At 38.0% G+C, this 17,995-nt stretch overlaps 1 protein-coding gene across 1 annotated transcript; it reads left to right on the top strand.

Moving 5' to 3' along the window:
- Positions 1 to 12,519: 12,519 nt before the first annotated feature.
- Positions 12,520 to 14,116, top strand: LOC110622073 (protein CANDIDATE G-PROTEIN COUPLED RECEPTOR 7). Its single transcript, XM_021766444.2, has one exon. The coding sequence runs from the start codon at positions 12,659 to 12,661 to the stop codon at positions 13,979 to 13,981; it is 1,323 nt and encodes a 440-aa protein (XP_021622136.1). The 5' UTR covers positions 12,520 to 12,658; the 3' UTR covers positions 13,982 to 14,116.
- The last annotated feature ends 3,879 nt before the right edge of the window (positions 14,117 to 17,995 follow it).

The following is a 17,995-nucleotide window of genomic DNA, read 5'->3' as shown; positions in this document are numbered from 1 at the left end:
ATCGTTGATAAATTGTAAGTTAATATAAATAAAATTAAGATAATTACATTTACATTGATGATTATTTTGATGAAGGGATGATATAAGTACATCAATTTAAAATTAAAATTAAAAAAGTTAAAATTATTTAAATAAATATTTACTGAATAATTTAATAATATATATTTTTCAAATAAAAAACATCAAATAATTGATATAATTTTTTTTGTAACATTTAAAATAACATTATAGTACTTTAATATATGTTATAATCATGAAAGGCAAAATTTAATTTGAATTGGAAAATAGTAATATTATAAAGAAAAATAAATTACATTTTGATTTTTGAGTTTTAGTATAATTAACGAATCGATCCCTGTATTTTTAAAACTGAATACTTAAATTTCTCTTTAATCAACCCGTTCAAATATGAGGTCTTTTCATTCATTTTTATTGTTAAAAATGTGAAAATGTATTTATTACCCTTTTAAATGAGTAAACTATAAGTTAATCATTGAATTTTAATATAATTAATATATTAATCTCATTTTTTTAAAATTAAATATTTAAATCCATTTATGGCAAGTCCGATTAAATTTCATTCTTTTCATTTATTTTTTGTAATTAAAAATATGAAAATATCTTTAGTTCCATTTTTAAATTAAAAATATTAATAAATTAAGATTTTATCTTTTTTTTTATCTATTAAAATTTAAATATTTTGATTCTGTATTTTTTCATTTAAAAAAATATTTAAATTTTTATTAACTTTTATCTAAATTATCATATTCAACTAACTTTAATACTTTCTTTTTCAATTTTTATTCATTAAAACACTTTAGTACTTGAAAATTTCAAAGGTAAATTACACTTTAGTTCCTAAATTATATCATAATTAACGGATCAGTCCCTATATTTTTAAAACCGAACACTTAAATTGTAATACCCGGCTGGAGTCCGGCATCGGAGTTCTACTTTCCGGTGGAGTCCGGGATGTCGGACGTCTCTAGAAGGGTGAAATTTATGTTTTTCGACAAGGTTTTGCTATAGTTTATAGGTTTAAAATATAAGGAAATGAGTTTTTGAAAGAAAAGAACCAAGGCAGAAAAGCCAGGTTCGGCCGCTGAAGGTGACATTCGGTCGCCGAACATGCATGACTTTCGGTTTCACGATAGGCCGCCGAAGGTGGTATGGCCAGCCACCTATAAAAGGCCCTCAGTCGGTTGAAAGGATAAGCTCTGTCGTTTCTTTCACTTTCTAAGGTGGAACCCTGTCCTTCTTCAGTTTTCTTCATGTTTTCATTACATCATGTAAAGATTTGATTGATTTTTATGGTTTTTTGAAGGTTTTGAGCTAAAAACACAAAGTTGTGAAGTTTGGAGAGTTTGAAGGAGAGTTGCTCCAAAACTCCACGTTGGGATCGTTCATCTTCTTGGTTTCAAGAGGTAAGTGAAGATCCTGACCTTGTTTTTTGGTTTTCTGAAGGTTTTATGAGGTTTTGGGAGAGAGTTGCATGAATAGGGTTACAAGAGAGATTTTGGTGAGAAAAGCTTGTATATGTGTTATATGTTTTGTGTTGTTGGGGTTTTTAGGTAGGTTTTGACCCCTTTGAGCATATACTTGGGTGTATGCATGTTGAGGCGTTGAGGTGTTTGAGTTGGAGAAAGATTGGTGTGTTTTGGCGTGAGGCAGAGCAGGTTCTGCCTTCTTGATGAACCCAGCTTCGGCCGCCGAAGAATGGTTTGGCCGCCGAATGTGCTGAGGAGGTGGCTTCGGCTGGCCAAGCTTGCCCCCGAGCCTTTGGACTTTCGGCTCTGGAGGGGAGTTCGGCCGCCGAAGGTGCCGCCGAAGGGTAGAGACTTTCGTCTCTGGAGTGCCTTTCAGCCCCCGAAACTTGCCCCCGAAAGGGTTCGGTTGCCGAAAGTTGAGATTCGGCCGCCGAAGGTGCATGAGTTTCGGCTCTGGAGAGGACTTTCGGCCGCCGAACTTGCCATTGAAAGTGTTCTGTCCAGCCTTCCTTTACATGCTTTGCATGGATGTTTGAGTGAGTTTAAGGGGATTCTTGGGGAGGTTAATAAAGTTGTTCTTGAGTTAGTGTGGTCCTTCATTTGAGTTTATCTGTGCCTACACAGACCAGAGGAACCAGAGTGAGTACTGCTCCAGAGATTACAGAGCCTGCAGAGTCAGTTCAGATAGCCAGAGGTGAGTGGAACTAAACTTAATTCTTTTAATTGAGAAATGGAATGTTTTTAGCATATTTCATGCATCATGGTTATGCAGTAGGTTGATTGCATTAGAATCCACGAATATGTTGCATTGCATAGTTATTTGTTGATGTGGGTAAATGCTGAATGATCCGATAGTCACTGAGATAAGTCCAGGAGCCTCTGACTACGCCCTGGCAGGTATAGTAAAGTCCAGGAACCTTTGACTACGCCCTGGCAATGGTAAGTACAGGTGTTATATACACATATATATACATATATGAGATAGGAAATCCAGGTGCCTTTGACTACGCCCTGGTATGAGATACTGGGACTATTTGGTGACAGGTGTACCCTTGCTGTGGATTGTCTGTGTTCTGATGCATTCCATAAGGTCATGTTTTACTGATATGTTTTACTGTTCTACTCACTGGGCTATAGAGCTCATCCCACTCCCTTAACCCCAGTCTTGCAGGTTCAGTGTACAGTGTACAGGGGAGAACAGCAGAGGACAGGAAGAGAGAAGAGGTTGTAATAGCTTAGAGTGGACATGTCATATTAAAGAGATGTAACAGTTGTGTATAAAGTTAGAATTGTGCTTGACTTAGTGATGTTTGTGTTGTAAATCTTTTGTTATGTACATGATCTGTATATGTATATGTTTTACAGTGGATGTGAAAAACCAGGCTTAACAGGTATGAGGTAACCCATCTAGAGCAAGCTCTAGTCAAGGGTACAGAGTACAGAGTACAGAGTACAGAGTATAGAGTACAGAGATAGTGCATGCACAGGTTAAGCCTTGGTACAGAGAAAAGAGTTTTTATTTTCACAGAAAATGTATGATCATGTATGAGATTTACAGGTACACAGAGAGTATAGCAGGCTTGCTACGGGTTCTGGCGGCCTTAAGCCGATCTGAATCCTAGCGCCGGTGACGGTCCATTTTGGGGTCGTTACAGATTTGGTATCAGAGCCCTAGGTTCACATGATCGGACCTATAGAGAGAGTGTCGGGCTCATAGAGGGTAGAAGTGGTCAAGCACAATAGGGAATCATGTCCACTAGGATAGGATGTTGCGTCCTGTCTATTTGATGCTATGATTTATGCATGTGCTTTATTGTTATATGCGGTACTGATATGTTGTGATATGTGCTGTGGTTTTTCAGAGGTAAGATGCGAGGAACTCGTCGATCAGCTCAATTGACTAGAGTCCCACCAGATAGTGAGAGAATAGATGCTCGTCCTCCTGCATTGCCAAGGGCAAGGTCACAAAGATCTAGCAGGGAAGGTACGTCAATAGACCCTAGAAGGTCTGTAGACGAAAGCAGAAGAGGTACAGTGAGGGAGGCTATGGAGATTGACCAGTCGATAGGTGAAAGCATGAGTGTAGGCAGATCGGGAGAAGGTATGGGAGAGTCTCAGGGAGGCGCTCATGCCTCAGGTTTTGACTATCCATCCTTTCCTCAGGACCCAAGGTATCCGATGGGAGGTATGTCGGAGTACTCTAGTTTTGTCCCATATCCTACTTACATGCCATATATGCCTTATCCTCAGTATTACCCACCATATCCGATGTATCCACCTTCACCTACTCATCTAAGTGCCGCACACCCAGAGCTAAATGAACCAGTACCTCCACCACCACAACCAGAACCAGTAGCTCCTGTTGCCCAAAGACATCAACCTAGCTCATCTGGAGGGAAGGTGCAAATGACAGAGTACTTGAAATTGGATGCTCCGAAGTTCAATCCGGGAGATGATCCATTTGAATACCTCAGATCAGTTAGGATGATAACCATTGAATTGGGAGCAGATGATAGTAGAGCCATAGAAATGGCGGGGTTTACACTTAAGTGTAAGAAAGCCAGAGAATGGTTCAAGAACTATATGGAGCCCAGGATTGACAGTATGTCATGGGGAGAGTTCGCCAATGAGTTTGCAGGGTGGGCTTTTCCTGACAGCTTCAGGGAGATGAAAGTCATTGAATTTGAACGGTTGAGACAGACAGATGAGATGAGTGTTGACGAGTTTATAGATAAGTTCCTGGATTTGCTTCAGTATGTGGGTCAAGCCTATGATACTGATCAGAAGAAGGCAAGGAGATATACTATGAGATTGCATCCTAGGTATTCTTCTTTGATTCTTCCAGCAGAAAAGGAGAGTTTTCACTCGATAGTAGATGCAGCCAGGAAAATGGAAGCAAGTGCCAATATGCAGAAACAGTCAAAAGCACAGGCTTCGGGTTCTAAGGCCCCCAGTGCAGCAACTTCAGGCAGTAAGAGATGGGATAGAGCAAAAGGAACAAAGAGTAAGTTCTGGAATAAAGTCAAGTCAGGTCTGGGAATAGGTAGTGGCTCAAGCTCTGGCACAAGCAGTCCAGTGTGTAGGAGATGTGGGAGACCCCACAGGGGAGCTTGTCAGTTGGGATCTTCAGCCTGTTTTAGGTGTGGACAGGAAGGGCATTTTGCTCGGGATTGTCCTCAGGTGACTTTTGCACCATCCCAGCAGATGAGTTCAGGCAGTGTGGTACAGCCAGCAGCTCCAGCCATGCCTCAGAGTAGTGGCAGAGGTAGAGGGAGAGGGTCAGCCTCTACTTCAGCAGCAAGTTCCCGAGGTGGAAATCCGGTAGCCCCAGCACGGATTTTCACTGTGACACAGGAGGAGGCTAACACGTCGAACACAGTGGTGTCAGGTAATCTCATCATAGGGTGTTCTGATGTGTATGCTTTGATGGACCCTAGTGCTTCTCATTCCTTTATTGCTTCGAGAGCCATAGAGAGATTGGGTTTGATGATTTCTGAGTTAGAGTATCCTCTCTAGGTCAGTGGACCCAAGTGTGACCCATCAGTGGTAGCGTCCGTCTGTCGTTTCAGTCCAGTGTTCATAGAGGATAGATGCCTTCCAGCTGACCTTGTGGTTCTAGACTTGACAGATTTTGATGTCATTCTAGGGATGGATTGGTTATCTACATATAGTGCGACCTTGGACTGTAGAGAGAAGATAGTTCATCTCAGAGACTAGGATGGGTCAGAGTGTGTCTTCAGAGGAGACAGGAGGGATACACCCAGAGGTTTGATTTCAACCCTTCAGGCTCGTCGTTTGCTTAGGAGGGGTTGTCAGGGGTTTTTAGCTCATGTGAGGGAGCTAGATAGTCAGGTTAGGGAACCAGCCACAGTACCAGTAGTCCGAGAGTTTCTCGATGTTTTCCCAGCCGAACTTCCAGGACTACCACCTGGTAGGGAGATAGAGTTTGAAATTGAATTGCTGCCTGAGACTAGACCTATCTCTATTCCTCCCTACAGGATGGCACCAGCAGAGTTAAAGGAGTTGAAAGAACAGTTGCAGGATTTGGTAGATAAGGGTTTCATCTGCCCTAGTACCTCACCTTGGGGTGCTCCAGTGCTTTTTGTCAGAAAGAAGGATGGATCCCTCAGACTTTGTATCGACTACAGACAGTTGAACAAGGTCACTACCAAGAATAGGTATCCCCTACCTAGGATTGATGATCTATTCGACCAGCTAGCTGGAGCGGGTTGTTTCTCTAAAATAGATCTGAGATCCGGGTATCATCAGTTGAGAGTTAGAGAGGCAAATGTGCCAAAGATAGCTTTCAAGACCAGGTATGGGCATTATGAGTTCTTAGTGATGCCGTTCGGGTTGACTAACGCTCCTGCAGCATTCATGGATCTCATGAATAGAGTGTTCAGCGAGTATCTGGATCACTTTGTCATTGTTTTCATCGATGATATCTTAGTGTATTCCAGAGATGCAGAGGAGCATGCCCAGCATCTGAGGATAGTTCTGCAGACACTCAGAGAGCATGGTTTATATGCCAAGTTCTCTAAGTGTGAGTTTTGGTTGAGGAGCATTTCCTTCTTGGGACACGTGGTATCAGCAGAAGGGATTGAGGTAGACCCCAAGAAGATAGAAGCTGTAGCTAATTGGCCCAGACCCACGACAGTGACTGAGATTAAAAGCTTTCTGGGACTGGCAGGTTACTACAGGAGGTTCGTTCAGGACTTCTCAAAGATAGCGGCTCCTATGACCAAACTGACTCAGAAAAACCAGAAGTTTATCTGGTCAGACCAGTGTGAAGAGAGCTTTAAGGAGCTCAAGAGGAGACTGACATCAGCCCTAGTATTAGCTCTGCCTATTAGTAACGAGGATTTCACAGTGTTCTATGATGCGTCTCGAGTGGGATTGGGTTGTGTTTTGATGCAGAGTGATAGGGTGATTGCTTATGCTTCGAGACAGTTAAAGAAGCACGAGTTGAATTACCCCACCCATGACCTTGAGATGGCAGCGGTTATCTTTGCACTCAAGATGTGGAGGCATTACCTCTATGGGGTTAAATGCGAGATCTTCACTGATCACAAGAGTTTACAGTACATCTTGAGCCAAAGAGAGCTGAATTTGAGGCAGAGAAGATGGGTAGAATTGCTCAGTGATTATGATTGTAAGATCCAGTATCATCCGGGTAAGGCGAATGTTGTGGCAGACGCCCTAAGCAGGAAGTCACTAGGCAGTTTATCCCATATAGCAGCAGAGCGGAGACCAGTAGTGATGGAGCTTTATAAGCTCATAGAGGAAGGGTTACAGCTAGAGTTATCTGGTACAGGTGCGTTGATAGCACAGATGAGAGTGACACCAGTGTTTCTGGAGCAGATAGCTCAGAAACAGCACGAGGACCCAGAGTTGATGAAAATTGCCAGGACTATTCAGTCAGGCAACAATGCAGAGTTCAGATTTGATAGCAAAGGGATCCTTCGCTATGGGAGTCGACTTTGTGTACCAGATAGTAGCAGTCTGAAGGAAGACATTATGAGGGAAGCTCATAATGTGCGGTATAGTGTGCACCCAGGAGCCACCAAGATGTATCAAGATTTGAAAAAGGTATATTGGTGGCCAGCCATGAAGAAAGAAGTGGCGCAGTTCGTGACAGCCTGTGAGGTTTGTCAAAGGGTGAAATTAGAACATCAGAAGCCGGCTGACATGCTTAACCCACTGCCGATTCCAGAGTGGAAATGGGAGAACATTGCCATGGATTTTATAGTGGGCTTACCGGCAGCGTCCAACAGGATAGACTCCATATGGGTGATTGTGGACAGACTCACAAAATCTGCTCATTTCATTCCAGTTAGGAGTAACTATTCTGTGGATAAGTTGGCACAAGTATATCTGGATGAGATAGTACGATTACATGGAGTTCCAGTATCTATAGTCTCAGACAGAGGACCTCAGTTCACTTTTCGATTTTGGCGAAGTCTGCAGAGTGCGATGGGCACGAGGTTGGATTTTAGCACTGCTTTCCACCCACAGACTAATGGACAGTCAGAGAGGACCATCCAGACCATAGAGGATATGCTCCGAATGTGTGTGTTAGACTTTGGCGGTTCTTGGAGGCAACATCTACCTCTGGTGGAGTTTGCCTACAATAACAGCCATCATGCGAGCATAGGGATGGCTCCTTATGAAGCATTGTATGGGAGGAAGTGCAGATCACCTGTTTGCTGGGAAGAGGTAGGAGAGAAAGCTCTTGCAGGGCCAGAGTTAGTCGAGATTACCAGTAGAACAGTGCCTATGATCAGAGAGAGGATCAAAACAGCTCAGAGTCGACAGAAAAGCTATGCGGACATTTGCAGGAAACTGTTAGAGTTCCAGGAGGGTAATTGGGTATTGCTAAAAATGTCTCTAATGAAAGGAGTGGTTCATTTTGGAAAGAAGGGTAAATTAGCTCCACGGTACATTAGACCCTTTGAGATTTTACAGAGGATCAGAAATGTGTCGTATAAGCTGGATTTACCTGTGTCTATGGAGAGAATTCACCCGGTATTTCATGTTTCTATGCTACGGTAGTTTGTGTCAGATCCGAGTCAGGTTCTGAGTGAGCCTGATGTAGAGATTCTTGGAGATCTCACCTATATAGAGCAGCCAGTGCGGATTTTTGACACACAGATCAGACAGCTAAGGAACAAGGAGATTCCGATGGTGAAAGTCCTGTGGAACCACCATAATCTTGAAGAGTGTACGTGGGAGACGCGGGAGTCTATGCTCCAGCAGTATCCATATCTGTTTTGAGGTTAGTTTCCTCCTTTTTATATGTTTATATGTTTGTTTCGGAACATCCGAGGATGAATGTTCTTAAGGGAGGGAGAATGTAATACCCGGCTGGAGTCCGGCATCGGAGTTCTACTTTCCGGTGGAGTCCGGGATGTCGGACGTCTCTAGAAGGGTCAAATTTATGTTTTTCAACAAGGTTTTGCTATAGTTTATAGGTTTAAAATATAAGGAAATGAGTTTTTGAAAGAAAAGAACCAAGGCAGAAAAGCCAGGTTCGGCCGCCGAAGGTGACATTCGGCCGCCGAACATGCATGGCTTTCGGTTTCACAATAGGCCGTCGAAGGTGGTCTAGCCAGCCACCTATAAAAGGCCCTCAGTCGGTTGAAAGGATAAGCTCTGCCGTTTCTTTCACTTTCTGAGGTGGAACCCTGTCCTTCTTCAGTTTTCTTCATGTTTTCATTACATCATACAAAGATTTGATTGATTTTTATGGTTTTTTGAAGGTTTTGAGCTAAAAACACAAAGTTGTGAAGTTTGGAGAGTTTGAAGGAGAGTTGCTCCAAAACTCCACGTTGGGATCGTTCATCTTCTTGGTTTCAAGAGGTAAGTGAAGATCCTGACCTTGTTTTTCGGTTTTCTAAAGGTTTTATGAGGTTTTGGGAGAGAGTTGCATGAATAGGGTTACAAGAGAGATTTTGGTGAGAAAAGCTTGTATATGTGTTATATGTTTTGTGTTGTTGGGGTTTTTAGGTAGCTTTTGACCCCTTTGAGCATATACTTGGGTGTATGCATGTTGAGGCGTTGAGGTGTTTGAGTTGGAGAAAGATTGGTGTGTTTTGGCGTGAGGCAGAGCAGGTTCTGCCTTCTTGATGAACCCAGCTTCGGCCGCCGAAGAATGGTTCGGCCGCCGAATGTGCTGAGGAGGTGGCTTCGGCTGGCCAAGCTTACCCCCGAGCCTTTGGACTTTCGGCTCTGGAGGGGAGTTCGGCCGCCGAAGGTGCCGCCGAAGGGTAGAGACTTTCGTCTCTGGAGTGCCTTTCAGCCCCTGAAACTTGCCCCCTAAAGGGTTCGGCTGCCGAAAGTTGAGATTCGGCCGCCGAAGGTGCATGAGTTTCGGCTCTGGAGAGAACTTTCGGCCGCCGAACCTGCCGCCGAAAGTGTTCTGTCCAGCCTTCCTTTACATGCTTTGCATGGATGTTTGAGTGAGTTTAAGGGGATTCTTGGGGAGGTTAATAAAGTTGTTCTTGAGTTAGTGTGGTCCCTCATTTGAGTTTATCTGTGCCTACACAGACCAGAGGAACCAGAGAGAGCAGCAGTGAGTACTGCTCCAGAGATTACAGAGCCTGCAGAGTCAGTTCAGATAGCCAGAGGTGAGTGGAACTAAACTTAATTCTTTTAATTGAGAAATGGAATGTTTTTAGCATATTTCATGCATCATGGTTATGCAGTAGGTTGATTGCATTAGAATCCACGAATATGTTGCATTGCATAGTTATTTGTTGATGTGGGTAAATGCTGAATGATCCAATAGTCACTGAGATAAGTCCAGGAGCCTCTGACTACGCCCTGGCAGGTATAGTAAAGTCCAAGAGCCTTTGACTACGCCCTGACAATGGTAAGTACAGGTGTTATATACACATATATATACATATATGAGACAGGAAATCCAAGTGCCTTTGACTACGCCCTGGTATGAGATACTGGGACTATTTGGTGACAGGTGTACCCTTGCTGTGGATTGTCTGTGTTCTGATGCATTCCATAAGGTCATGTTTTACTGATATGTTTTACTGTTCTACTCACTGGGCTATAGAGCTCATCCCACTCCCTTAACCCCAGTCTTGCAGGTTTAGTGTACAGTGTACAGGGGAGAACAGCAGAGGACAGGAAGAGAGAAGAGGTTGTAATAGCTTAGAGTGGACATGTCATATTAAAGAGATGTAACAGTTGTGTATAAAGTTAGAATTGTGCTTGACTTAGTGATGTTTGTGTTGTAAATCTTTTGTTATGTACATGATCTGTATATGTATATGTTTTACAGCGGATGTGAAAAACCAGGCTTAACAGGTATGAGGTAACCCATCTAGAGCAAGCTCTAGTCAGGGGTACAGAGTACAGAGTACAGAGTATAGAGATAGTGCATGCACAGGTTAAGCCTTGGTACAGAGAAAAGAGTTTTTATTTTCACAGAAAATGTATGATCATGTATGAGATTTACAGGTACACAGAGAGTATAGCAGGCTTGCTACGGGTTCTAGCGGCCTTAAGCCGACCTGAATCTTAGCGCCGGTGACGGTCCATTTTGGGGTCGTTACATAAATATTTCTATTTTCATTACATCCAAATGCACAGTTCTTCTATCTATTTCTCTGTTAATTTAAAGGTAAATAATTGATCAAATCTCTGAAAATTATTTTTTCTTCCCACAATATTCTTATTGCACCATACAACACATATAAAAGAAACTTTTACATCTAAAAACTCAAATCCTCCTTCTTTCTTTCTCATTCTCTCCTTCGAAGGTGAATGACAAGTTGATAGATGTGTATTAGAAAATTTGAAAACTTTATTATTAATTTGTATATTTTTATTATTTGTAATAATAGCAAAAATGATTTAGTTGCATGAGTTGTTTGAATGAATCAAAGTGTTTGTTTTGTAATGTTTGCTTTGACCATTAAAGATGAGAGGAATTGAAAATAATGAAAACTTTGAGAAAATAAGAAATTTTGAATCCAGAGTTTGATCTATTTTAATATATAAAAATTAAAGTAGTTAAGTGTTTATAATTGCTTGAATTTTAAACGCAAAAAATTTATGAAATGGCAGCAAATCAGAAAAATTTTAAATTGTTTTGTGTTTGTGTATGAAAAGGAAATAGTTAATATTATATATGTAGTTTCATTTTATACTAAGAAAATTGAAAATTTTGAAAACTTTGAGAAACCACAGATTTTGAATCCAGGGGCTGATCTGTTTTAATATATGAAAATTGAAGGATTTAAGTATTTATAATTATTTGAATTCTATACCCAGAATATTTGATAAGTGGCAGTAAGTCAGATAATTCTAAATTGTTTTGTGTTTTTGTATAAAAGGAAAGGAGTTAATATTATATATTTAGTTTGATTTGATACAAAAAAAATTGAAAATGATGGAAATTTTAAGAAAATTATAAATTTTGAATTCAATGTTGATATGTTTTAATACATAAAAATTGAAGAATTTAGATATAAAACTGCAAATTTAGAATTCAGAGACTGGTCTGTTTTAATGCATAAAAACTGTATAATAAGAAAGAAAGGAAGATTTGAATTTTTAAATATAAAATTTTTTTTTTATATGTGTTGTATGGTATAGTAAGAATATTAGCAGAATAAAAAATATTTTTTAAAAATTTGATCAGTCATTTACCTTTGAACAAACGGATAAATGGATGAAAGAAGTGTACATTTAAATAAAATGAAAATAAATAGGTTTAAGTATTCAGTTTTAAAAATAAAGGAATTAATTTATTAATTATGATATCACTCAAGAATTAAAATATAATTTATTCTAATTTTAAAATTTTTAAAAAATATTTATAATTTTAATTATATTTAAATTGTGACAAATAATCTATATAATTTTATAAAAATTATTTTAAAAAGAATTATATTTTTAAAAGTATAGTATTTATCGGTTTTAAACTAATATTTATAATAAATAGAAAAATAATAATTTTAAATGAATTAAATATAAAAAATTTAAAAATTTAATTTAAAAAATATAAAAATTAATATGTTAATAACGTTAAAATTTATGAATTAAAATATAATTTATATAATATAAAATATTTAATTATAATAGTAAAAATTTAAGTGTTTATAATGATATTTTAAATATTTGTGATATTTATTATTTTAATAAAATTATAAATAAAAAATATTTTTCATTTAAATGAATTCATTATATAAAATATTTAATTTTAAAAATATAAAAATTAATTTGTTAATTATATTGAAATTTAAAAGTTTAAAATATAATTTATCATAAAATAAAAATTAATATAAAATTGTATAGACAAACGTGTATAAAACGCACGTCAAGAAAAATTTAGTTTTATTTTAAATAAGAAAGCATACAAATTCCATTATAAGAAAACCTCTTCGTAACTTTGTTTCCGTGTCCTCGCCCCCATTGGTCTTCCGTGTGAACCGCTTTTAATTTTTACACGTACACGCGTATGATCGTCAGCCTTTTTTATACGGCGTCGTATCACTGGAGGGTCTCTCGTCGATCTGAACCTGACCCTGGCAAAGACCAGACTCTAGATGAAGTAAAACAAACTCCTCTGTTACCTCCCAATCGTTTCTCTCTGTATTTCTCCTCGCTAAATCTCTCCACCACCACCACCGCCAAAATCTCCCGGGAAAATGACGAGACAACAATTCTTCCTGCCCCTCTCTCTCCTCCTCATCCTCGCCCTGTCCACTCTAACCACGGCCGAGATCAAAACCTTAAAGATTACCAACGACGCACGTCCCATGATCCTCTTTGAGAAATTCGGCTTCACGCACACTGGCCGTGTCACCATCTCCGTCTCCTCCGTCTCAGTCACCTCCTCCGTCAACGCTCCAAATCCTATACCTTCTCGTCTCGGCTTCTTTCTCCTCTCCGAGGAGTCTCTTCTCCAAGTCCTCCTCGAGATCCAGCAAAACCCCAACTTCTGCGTCCTCGAGTCTCACTATACGCTCCATCTCTTCACTTTCCGCGATCTCTCTCCTCCGCCGCTCTCCTCCTTTAAGCAATCTTATCCCGTTACTGCCCCCAATGAATACTCTCTTTTCTTCGCCAATTGCGCTCCGGAGACGCGCGTGTCCATGAATGTTCGGACGGAGGTTTACAATCTCGAGCACGATGGTTCTAAGGATTTCCTTTCTGCTGGCTTAACCCAGCTACCTTCGCTTTTCTTTATCTACTCAATTGCATACCTCGCTTTTCTGGGGTTCTGGATCTACATTTGCGTCACCAATAAACGATCTGTGCATCGGATCCATTTGTTAATGGGTGGATTGCTGCTGATGAAAGCGCTCAACTTGATCTGTGCCGCGGAGGATAAGCATTACGTGAAGGTTACAGGTACTCCTCATGGTTGGGATGTTTTGTTCTACATTTTCCAGTTCATCCGTGTCGTTTTGCTCTTCACGGTGATTGTGTTGATTGGTACCGGTTGGTCGTTTTTGAAGCCATTCCTGCAAGAGAAGGAAAAGAAGGTTTTAATGATTGTGGTTCCCCTTCAGGTCTTGGCTAATGTGGCTTCTGTGGTGATTGGGGAGACAGGGCCCTTTATTAAGGATTGGGTTACCTGGAATCAGGTGTTCTTATTGGTGGATATCATCTGTTGCTGCGCGATTATTTTCCCAATTGTCTGGTCTATTCGATCTCTGAGGGAGACATCGAAGACTGATGGAAAGGCTGCTAGAAATCTGGCCAAATTGCAACTGTTTAGGCAGTTTTACATTGTTGTAATTGGGTACTTGTATTTTACGAGGATTGTAGTGTTTGCACTTAAGACCATTGCAGCATACAAGTACCAGTGGGTAAGTAATGCAGCAGAGGAGACTGCCAGTCTATTGTTTTATGCGGTGATGTTTTATATGTTTAGGCCTGTGGAGAAAAATGAGTACTTTGTTCTTGATGAGGAGGACGAGGAGGCTGCAGAGCTGGCTCTCAAGGACGAAGAATTCGAGCTTTGAGGATACATAGTGGGATTGATATTTTGTTTTCTTTTTTGGTTGCAAGTGTAATGCTCTGCTGGTGTTTTTAGTGGATTATCTGATACAATTACTATGCTCTGTTCTGATATTACAGTTTCTGCTCTGTTTTACTTCTATAGTTTATTTTATTTGAAATTTGGGATTAACTCACTTAAACAACTTTGATATTCATTGTGTAGCGGCTAATGGATTCTTAATGTCATAAGATGTTAGACAGTTCTTTATCATAAGGTTGTGCTAAATCTCATTTCATTGTTGTTGCTATCTTCTGGCTGGGTGCCGCCTGTAGGTTGGGATGCATTGCATTCTATTATAATGGAATTAGTATGAGGTTTTCTTCCAGTTTATCGGTAAGCTGTTATATATCTGTTACCTTTTGCTGTTATTGGGGGCTTGTAGCCTCAAAGCTGTTCCCATTGGGGACTTCTGTTTTTCCTTGTGAGACTGGTTCAAAAGAATTTACCTGTTGACCATTTATTAAGGATGATGAAGATGTATTTATATGCTAGGTTGCCTTTCTTGCTATTAAGGATGATGATGTATTCATATGCTAGGTTGCATTTCTTGCTTGCTACTTTGGAAAATCGCCTTATGGTGCATAGTATTACACAGCGAAGGTATCTCTGTTCTTTATTATCATTAAGCTTACCAAATCTACTTCGGAGACATGCTATTTATAATTTATGCCTGGATGCTATTTTTATGGTAGTGGTTAAGTTCTCTTTACTGCAGTTCTGTTTGTTTTTTCATTTATAATTTTGCTTCAGAACAATGTCTCTGCCTTAAGTATGCTCATATACTAGTTAATGTTGTTAATGTTTGCTGCACTTGGGATTTTAGTTCTTGTTGCATAACTTTAGAGGTAGCGAGTAGGCGGCCTGTAAATGGCTTCTTTAGTGTTGCATTGTATTTGCTGATGTTTGCTATTTGAAAGGTAGATCATTCATTACATGTGAGCTTGGTGTTCATGTTGAGATATAGAGCCCAATGATAATACTATATTATGGACGTTAAATCATAACTCACTGTAGCGGATTTGAATCTGTGCTGAGTTAGTCGGGTGTGGGGGACGGGAGCTACCCGCCCGAAGGCAGAGGCTCGAAGGTGGAGCCTCTGATTCTAATTTTTTTAGAATTATTTTATCTTTTTTAAAATTTTCTCTGGACATATAAATATATAATATTCTTTTAATATATTTAGTTTGAAAATTTACATAGAAATAAGAAAATTTTAACTGGTATAGACAATCATATTGGTGAATTACATCAAATTTGTGTGTTTATTTTTTCTTTTTTCGTGTTTATTCTTTGATTGTGTGATTGATTAATTCTTAACGGTTCAGTCTCTTTCTTTTTTTTCTTCCTTTAACTTTCTTTTTCTTGGATGCACGCACCTGACCTCTTTGGTTATTTTTTCTTTTTGTTGAAGATCTTTGGTTAATTGACCACATACATGATTAGGAGTAGAATTTTGGATGACGCCTGTTTATAATGGCCATATTTTCACATTTTGTGTTCAATATTCTTCTTCAAGGCAAGTTCACGCTAAATATGAATCACCTATTAGTTTCCTTTTATTAGCAGTTTGATGTGGTCCGAAACCGAACCTTTCATTTGCACAGACCTAGAATTACATATTATAACAATCATTACAGCACCTCTCGGTTGTGGACCCTCAAAATAGAGACAAGATTTGGTCCATGCTACCCTAAAATATATACATCCTTTAGTGCAGCCAGCCACTTAAAATTATCTATTTTCCATGCTTATCTCTGGAATTCTCGGTACTTTCAATGTAATCTTTGTGGGGAAATGAAAGTTCCAATCATTTTGAGGTGCAAAACAACTTATAATCTATATAAAATGAGTTAATATTTAATATTCTTAGCACTTCAAATCTGAAAAAAAAAAAAAAAAAAACACCACCTCTACATTGCCAAGAAAATCAAACAACGGGCACATGCCACTTTTTATGTATGTCTCTCTGTCCTTCTAACATCAGCAGCAACCAACCTTCACAGCAAGCTCAATATAACTTGTCTGCTCCTATTCGACGCTGAAGGACCAATCCCAAAAAAAAATAAGAGTTATTTACTGCCTGTGAAACCAAAATCGGAACGTAGACACATTACCATTTTCATTCTGGGAAATTTTTGCTGGTGGGGTTAAAATGCAAACATTTTTTCACTTAATATAAATAAGTTTCAGCATGTAATAATTTATTATGGACATGTCTAAGTAATTTTTTTTAATAATTTTATAGCTAGAATGCCTAGATTATACCTAATTTATGTAGTTTTATTTTTGGCGAAAGATAATTAAAATCTTAAAAGGCTGGGATTATGACAATGTGAACCAGCTCATCATAGTAAAAACCTAGCTAAGGAAACCAAAAACCAAGTCCATACAAGAGAAAAGTCCAGGGATACTTGCGCTAAACTGGATATGCCACTCCAAAAACACAACCCCACATCTCAAGCAAGAACTATGCAGACGTTGCCACCAAGGAGATCAGATACCTTCATGTCGCAGGTAGCGCTGCAAAATATAATCTCTAGAAGAATACAATTCGTAAACGACAGAGAATTCTCTCTCCAGGTCCCAGAGATCCTTAGCTAGTCCTAATTAAAGTAAGGACTCTCTAGCTTCATGTAGTCCTTATCATGCATCTTCATGGCATTTACATAACGATGACCTAGTCATAAGATTGAATTATGACATTAAGAAATAAATTAATAAAAAAAATATCAATTTACCCTGAACTATACGGCAGCTTAAGAATATTAAAAAAAATATTATTTTTTAATTTAAATTTACTTCTAAACTTTCACAGGTCAAATAAATTAAATATTCCATAACTCACAGTTTAAAATAATGAGAAGTGATGACTTTATTTAGTCTTTCAAAAAATTGCTATTTAGTCGCTATGAAAAAATTCATTGATTAATTTTTTCATTTTTAAAAATATATTAAAATAATTCTAATAATTTTAAAAATATACTAATTAGTTCTTTCATTAATTTTAATTATTAAATATTTTACTATTTAATTCTTATAATTTTAAAAAAATTTATTAATTAATCTTTTAAGTTTTTAAACATTTATTAAATAGATCCTTCATATGATTTAGGCTTTTTAATAATATTTAACGATTAAAATTAACAGAATGGCTGACTAATAAATTTTTTAAAATGTATAAATGTTTAAATGTAATTTTCAAATTATATAAATCAATTTTTTTTGATACTATAAAAACTATATAATAATTTTTTTCTTAGTTTTTGGTAGTCAAAATTAAATCTTCTTTGCGTCTTCATCACGCTAAAAGGAGTGCTCAATTCTTCTTCGAACAATGTCCGGCATTTAAAAGAAAGGGAGTTTAACTCAACTTTCATTATCTTACGATTTAATTAATTTTATCGTAAATTATAAAAACCAAATAATTGTGATTTTGAAAGTGCATGTTTTAAAATTGCAATTAAATGGCATGTTTTGAAGTTACAAGGACTCTAATTAGTGATAAGCATATGTTAGTCATTTCACTAAAATGATATTTATTGTTGTGATTGTGAAATTGAAATCTTAATTAATTCTTTTCATTCATTTCACGAGAAAAAAAAATTCAAATAAATTTAAATAAAATTATATATGATATATTTTAAAAAAAATGAAAATATTATGAATTAAAAAGAAATAAATTCTTTAATTTTAAAAAAGAAATGAATTCAATTAAATACTTATACAATCTTTACTTCTGGAAATTCGTCATAGTGAATATCATTTGGTAAACATGTTAAATATAGTTGTGAATTCTTGAAAGGATCCAAAGCAAGCCTAAAAGATATTTACAAATCGGAGATGGAAATATACCCTTAATTGAAAAACTAGAAACACTTCTTTTATTACTCAAGCTAATTATTTTAGGGCAACTTTATCTTTACAAGCTAATTATTTTTTTAATAAAGTCTTATGATGCTTTAAGCACAGGGTTGTG

This window comes from Manihot esculenta, chromosome 9, assembly GCF_001659605.2.
Source record: "Manihot esculenta cultivar AM560-2 chromosome 9, M.esculenta_v8, whole genome shotgun sequence".
Taxonomy (NCBI): domain Eukaryota; kingdom Viridiplantae; phylum Streptophyta; class Magnoliopsida; order Malpighiales; family Euphorbiaceae; genus Manihot; species Manihot esculenta.
Note: the sequence above shows the minus strand (reverse complement) of the source record. Positions and strands in the feature narration are given on the sequence as shown.